Below are 7,382 nucleotides of genomic sequence, written 5' to 3'. Positions count from 1 at the left end.
GCCGCCTTAGAAGTGTTTTCCATGATTATGGGAATTCATGCTATGGACAAAAAGACATTTGCTAAATGTTTACACAGTTTGTCTGAAGAAAAGGGGAAACTAAAAGGAGATTTCCTTCAGTTTTCTCGAAATATTGTTCGAAATAAGCATAAAAAATTAATTAATATAAATAATGATGAGTGTATAGATGTCACGGTGTCGTATGATGGCACATGGCAAAAACGTGGGCATACATCACTGTATGGAATAGGTATCGTCGTAGATGTCTTGACTGGGTTAGTTATCGACTACGAAATTCTGTCAAAATATTGTCCTGAATGTGTATGCGTGAAAAGAGATATGGATGTTGACAGTGCGGAATTTCATATATGGTTTGAAAGCCACAAACCAGAGTGTTCCAAAAATTTTTCTGGTTCGTCTAATGCTATGGAAATGAAAGCCGCAGAAATTTTATGGAAACGGTCCATCAGTACATGTAATATGCGATATGTTGGGATACTTTCTGATGGGGATGCGAAAACATATCAACATTTATTAACTCTGAATCTTTATGGTAATGACGTAAAAATTAGTAAAGAAGAATGTATCAATCATGTGGCAAAACGTTTAGGGGCAGGATTGCGCAATAAAGTTAAAGAGCTGCGTTCCAGAGGTATATGTATCGGTGGACGAAAAGAAGGTAATCTGAAGGAAACTACAAGTTAACAAACTATTACAGAAAGGCCATAAAAGATAACATACCGGATATAGACAAAATGAAATCTGCAATTTATGCAAGCTTACTACACTGTTCATCTACTGATGTCTCACCAAAACATTCGAAATGTCCTACCGGTACGTTGTCATGGTGTTTTTATCAACGTGCAGTAGCAAATGAAGAGCAGCCGAAAGCACATAAAGCCATGAAAACTAAAGTATCTGAAAGTGTTCTTTCTCAAATATTGCCAATTTATCAAAGGCTAGCTAGCACAGAATTGCTGTCCAGATGCATTTCTGGTAAAACACAAAATGCTAATGAAAGTATCCATAGTTTAATTTGGAACAATTGCCCTAAAGAAGTGTTTATTTCTAAAAAAAGGCTAGAAATGTCAGTATTATCAACAATTAATGAATTTAACTTTGGTTGTGTAAATGCCATAAGCGTAGAACAGGAAGAAGTGAACTCGTTTTCCCTACTCATTGCAAAAAAGCGCGATCAGCGTCGCTTGAACCAAAGTAAAAAGAGAAGTTTACCTGCATGGAAAAAACACAGAAATAGTAAAAAATATTGTAACTCACTAAACGATAATGCAATTGTAGCAAATGAAGGTAAAACATATGGTGCTGGTGATTTTTAAAAATTTCATTGAGTATACGGCATAAATTGTTTTTACCTGTATAACTTCGAATCACTTAGCAATTTGTCATATGTTTATTTTTGTCATATTTAATATTATGAGATTAAAAATAGTTAAATCTTACAAAAATGTTATCGAATGTTTACAAATTTATATTCAAAGTTAATTTGCTGTTTCTCATGACCATGTATTAAAGGTAAGTTTGAAGGAAAACTTTAAATTCATTTTTCTCAAAACAAATTTTTTCGCAATTTGTGTGTTTTGAAAATGCTCCATGCGTCTCATTTTTAGTTAAAAATGGATGATATTTGGAAGAAACTATATTGTTATATGTTACAGTAAATCTGTGTATGCATTTTTAGATATGAGGTTATTAAGAAGTTTAAACTTGCGAAAACCTTTAACAAAAGGTGAAATTTTTTCGAAAATTGGGTTTAAATTCACAAAAATAGCCTTTAAAAATTTCTTATCCATCATATTCAATAACGGATACACAAATACTTTTACCAAGCCTTTATAAGTAACATAAAGCAAACATTAGGAAAAAATATTAAAAATTGGAGCGCATGGAGCATTTTAAAATTTTAATTAAAATAATTAATTAATTGCTTTAAAAATTTTTAATTTAAAACAAGTTGAAATTTTGAGCATATATTTTGTTTACTGATGCTATAAGATGTACATGTATAAAATTTCTTGTTGAAAAAATGAAAACTTAAAAAAATAATTTTTAAAGTCCACCGTCCCCTTAACGCTAATAGACTGTGAAGCTATCAAGGGCCTAAAGTACGGCCGATCGTATAATAATAGCTTACGCTATATTAATGAGAGATTACCCTCAAAAGGCGGACGCGTGCAGCCAGAATATCTGGTATCTCTCTCAATAAGATTGTAGAACTTCGCGGTTATATATCGCTCTTCCTTATTATTATTCAGACGTGATTCTAAAACTACGTCCTGGCCGGAAGTGGTAAGTTGAAGTAAGAATCGATAGGAAAGGAAGTTTAACTCAAAATTTAACTATTCATAAAATTAACATAATCCTTACAACGTCATAGAAAAAAGTAAAAATTACATAAAAGGAATTATTTTATTATATGAAAAAGAAATTTTTTAAAAAAGTTCTACATCCGATAAATGTATCTTCAAGAAAAATGTTGAAGAATATTTGTAGGTAATATAATGCTTTCGAAACTTCAGTATTCTTTCATATACTTTTCCTCTTTTATTATGACAAAAAATAGAACGGAAACTGATTTTTATTTACACAAAATTATTCAACTAAATTTCTAGAAATTATACTAATTTAAAAGAATCAGATTGTCCAAATCTTAACAAACAATTAGGTTTAAGTGGAACATCCAGTACTCATTCAAAATGCACGGCTATGCTGTAAATAATAATAATAATAAAAAAGACTATGATTATCCTTATCAAATGGAGGAGTTTTAAAAAAATTTCAAAACGTGAATGAGAGTGTGTTTTCTTAACCAGATTGTGTAAGAATTTTCTTGAACACATGTGACTTGAATATAAGTAAGGGAACTTAACACGTGATTTGCGAACTGATTTAAAATATTATGTATTCGGTCTGAATTTTGAATGAGATAAAAAAAAAAGGGAAATATTAGGAGAAAGAGAGAAGGGGGACGAAAAGAAAACATCACTGATAGAAATCTTTAAAAAATGATTCGTATCCTGCACTAATAAAAGAAGACAGTATTTCATTTTATACACATATTTTTGGGCATATTTACACACCATTCCTTGTTAATTGTTCACATAATTGTTATATAGCTTGATTTTTGGCATTAAGTTAATTTCATTTTTTTATTTTGGACAGGTATTTCTTTTGGATGTTTTCAGTTTCTTTTAAATAATTTCTTTTAAGTTCTTGCGACAGTTTTAGACATGCGTAAAGAAATAAGCAAACTTGCAAAAAATATACGTTGAATTCTAAGTGAATAAGCAGTAAATATCAAATTTCTGCCTATGCCAGAAAGCATAGAACATTTTGAAATTCATCATTGAAATGTTACTGTGAAATTTCTTCACATGGCATTTTTATCTTACAAAGTACCAAGTTCGACATTAAATTTTCTCATTCGCAGTTTTGTGTATTTTTATTTAGTTTACTGTACTGAACATTGAAAAGTAGCAGATTGATAAAAATCCTGCAAACAAATCCACTGGCGTAACTTCTAATAAGCAAAAAGAAGCCCAAAACTATCAACTGGATCAAAGATTTTACCGAAACATCAAAGCAACTCTTATAGAATTTCAATAACGCAAAAACTAACATTGAAAAAAAAAATGCAAGCTGGCCTAAAAGTTCTAGAATTCTTTGCCAATGAATCATTCAATAAATCACCGACTACCATTCAACCAACTCGTGCTTCTCGTCCTTCACTAACGTCGCCTTTTCCAACGCTAATGGCATTAAAAAACAAAGAGATCAACTTCAAAACTTTCTATCTAGCAATCATATTGATATTATGTGTATTAACGAAACGCATCTAAATGCCTCAGTAAAATTCAAAATTGCCAATTACAACATTATAGGTACCGACAGATCATACAATAGTGGCAGTGGTACTGCTATACTTATTAAAAAGCATATTCAACACTCGCAGTATCCTCTGATCAATGCAGGCAATTTAGAGGCCACTGGTGCCCTTATTTACAGCAGTCATAGTCATAGCAAACCTATGCTTATCATATCTGCCTATAATCCACCAGAAATTCTCTTCTCACTACTAATCTTAATCAATTATTCAATCATCCCTATCTCACCCTCGTCATGGGAGACTTAAATGCAAAGCACATCAACTGGAACTGCAGAAACACAAATCCTAATGGCAATGTACTTCTCTACTACATCTCTCAGTATGCTATCAACTTGTTTGCCCCAGATGAACCTACGCATACAGCCACTAATAGCACCAGGAACATTCTTGATATTTTACTCGTCAAAAATTGTAACATTTCACCTCACCTACAAGATATGAACGATTTGGACGCTGATCATCTTCTTATCACCTTTATAATGCACAACTACCCTATTAATCTTCCTCCAAGCACTAAACTTATCAACTGGAATTACTACAGAACCTATCTTCATCATAAGAATCCCATCCTAGAAAATAACTGTAGCACTACTACAATGGAGAATAGGATTCAAAGCTTATTTAAAAATTGAATCAACTGTATCAGATAAATTACATAATTGTTATTAAAAGAAAATGGAGATATCTCCCTAAGATAGGATGCAAAACTCATTATTGTTGTTTTACTTTAGTATAAGGCCTATTCAGCTAGTTCTCTGAAGCAGAACTTATTCAGAAATGACCTCTAAATTTCCAGTATATTTGAAATAGACAAAGAAAAAATATAAGCAAAATTTTACGAAAAACATTATACGAGTATTTCATCCTTCCAACACATACCTTTCAGTTTTGTTCACATTGTTGTTAGAGTATGTGGCAAATAATTTTTAAATTGACGTTTCAGTGATATTTACTATAAAAATGTTTTTAATATATATGCTAAGTTTTATTTTAATTGATGAGCAATTTTTATTTAATTCTTTTATCAGCTTCATTAGAAGGTAAATTAGGTGAGATTTAGTAAATAGCGAGCGAATGGGTAAGAGAGAGAGTTCTTGCAAAGTCGTAGAAAAGCAGTTTCTCTTATGATCCGTGAATTGCTTTCAGTGAGTGATTTTATGTTAGTTGCAAGTGAATGTGCATAAAAATCACGAATAAGGATCTGGTTTATTAGATATTAAATACACTTATTGTGTAAATATTTAAGCATTTTGTATAAGTAAGATACCGCAAAAACCTGTGGATAAGTTCTGTTAAATTTTTAATTGTACTTATAGTGTAAATAAATTTTAAATTCACTTCTGATCTGTGCTTCTTAGAGTTCTAGACTTCAAGTTAAAGTCCAAAGACGATAAGTCGTCCCAAGAACAGGAAGGTTAAACAAACAAGGTGTAGTTTAACATACACCTTGTTTATATCAGGTAATTAGGTTTAATTTCACAAATGTACATAGGCAATTAATTTTCTTAATACCATTACGTATTTCTTTTAAAATTTATCAATCTTTTATATATTTCTGTTGAACAGAACAAACCAATTAAAAATATAAAGAATGCGGTAGTACGAAAGCTAGACAATGGGTTCAGCCATCGACGCCATTTTTTTATGTGATTTAGCTTAACCTGTCTATGCCAGTGTCAACAGATTATAAAATCGGCCAGCATAGCATATACTTCCGACTTAATTAAAAAAACCACGTGCACAAGGCCGGTGCAACACAATGTCAAACAACCTGGGACCAATTGCAAGGCGATTAGCAATGCTCCAGCAAAAATCAAAGTCACGCTTCGTGCACAAAAGAAAGAGAAACAAAAATTTAAATGAATAAATATTTATTGACCATGCGATGCGGAGAAATTGTTCTGTTTAACACAAACTGAACAAGCGTTGAAACTCTTAACCTCGTAATCAGGCGTGAAATTTTCATTTAGCACATACTTGACACCAAAGGATACATTTTTATCATGTTTGGTGTTTGTATAAGATCTTAAAAGTAATCGGATTTCTTGTAGAAAATCTGGATTACATGTTTCTGAATGAACTTCACGTAAGGTTTCGCTGTTCACTGGTCAGTGCTTCTATAAGCTTGGTTTATTCCAGCATCAAAGGAGGATAAAATATTCTATTAGAATATTCATAATGTACCTGAATTCATGAATTTATTTACTTGTTACGCATGTATTCAAAGCATAAGCTTCAAGAAATGTCTGATAATTTAAGCTAGAAAAAAAAACTGAAAAAAATTTAATTCATATTACTATAATAAAATATATCGGCAATGGGTAATTTATTTAAAATATATACGTGAAGGAAATCGCTTGGAATTTTTTCCCTAGAAATTGTTACAACTTTCACGGACTGGCTACGATCCGTATTTTATTTTCGTTTATTTCTAGTCAGATTTGTTTTTAATGAGCAAAGAAATTTTGCTTCAGCGATTTCTCAACATGATGAATTGAGCAAAAACTATGCATTAAAATTTATTTTCGCAATAGGATTTCTGTTATAAAAATATATACGGTGCAAAAAGATTTAGGAACAACTTTTTATTAGAAACAAAAATTTTTAAGTGGTATAAGATGTTTAAGGAAAGTAGAGAATGCGTTAAAAAAGAAAGAATAACGCTCCAATAGACCACATTTTAAATAATGAGCAACAGATCAAACCCGTCAGGTTTGGTTTGGTTTGGTTTGTTTTATTTGATATTCAATCAATCAAGTCAGAGATTTGCTGCTTAGCGGTCGTCATTCTACTGAATAAGTTCCTACATCACTTGGATCCTCGCAAGCAATTTTGAAAGATCATTTGGATTTGCGGTGTATGGCTTCTAAAGTTATTCAAAAATTTGAATTTTTTCCAAAATAAGTATTTAAGTGGCTCATCAGAAGATGCTTTCTCATGGACAGTTTTTCTTAAAATTCATTATGACAATGATGAAACACGGGTGTACGCATTTGATACAGAATGAGTGAATGGAGCTCGAAATGTGAGCCGAAAAGGCACTCTTAGTTTCGGTCAAGAATCAAAGCAATATTGATTATGACCTTCAATTATCGTGGCATTATGCATTACGAATTAGTACCAGTTAGCACAATTTGAGAGTTTAGCTGCATTTGCGTTTAGCAGTTCGTAGAAAAAGACTTGAATTGTGACAAAAATACTAAAACTTTTGTACCATGATAATGCACCTACTCACATTGTCCTTAATGATTAGGAATTTTTGATCAAACGTTGAATAAACACAGCTCCGCAAGCTCCACATTCATCTGATATAGCCATGTGTTATTTTCTCAATTATACAAAATTCTATAAAATTTTTAGGTTTTGCTTACATTTGGAAGCTTTTTTTTTTACTACATTTTACGATTATTAAGCAACCTTCTCTTAGACAGGATTCTTTCAATAGGACTGTTATTCTGTCTGCTTCCAAATCAGCATG

General features: G+C 31.5%; 1 protein-coding gene across 1 annotated transcript; it reads left to right on the top strand.

Moving 5' to 3' along the window:
* The first annotated feature begins 350 nt into the window (after positions 1–350).
* LOC146995675 (uncharacterized) lies at positions 351–1,646 on the top strand. Its single transcript, XM_085822910.1, has 2 exons — positions 351–652; positions 691–1,646. The coding sequence occupies exons 1-2, from the start codon at positions 427–429 to the stop codon at positions 1,335–1,337; spliced, it is 873 nt and encodes a 290-aa protein (XP_085679036.1). The 5' UTR covers positions 351–426; the 3' UTR covers positions 1,338–1,646.
* The last annotated feature ends 5,736 nt before the right edge of the window (positions 1,647–7,382 follow it).

This window comes from Stegodyphus dumicola, chromosome 8, assembly GCF_044657685.1.
Source record: "Stegodyphus dumicola isolate Sdum_Otavi_A_Nest chromosome 8, ASM4465768v1".
Lineage (NCBI taxonomy): Eukaryota > Metazoa > Arthropoda > Arachnida > Araneae > Eresidae > Stegodyphus > Stegodyphus dumicola.
This window is presented reverse-complemented; position numbering and strand designations above follow the sequence as displayed.

Excerpts from the sequence above, each read along its gene's own strand:
- LOC146995675 (XM_085822910.1), top strand. The coding sequence starts at position 427 with ATGGAAATGAAAGCCGCAGAAATTTTATGGAAACGGTCCATCAGTACA. Across the intron at positions 653-690 it reads TAAAGAGCTGCGTTCCAGAG|GAAACTACAAGTTAACAAAC; the intron begins GTATATGTATCG and ends GGTAATCTGAAG.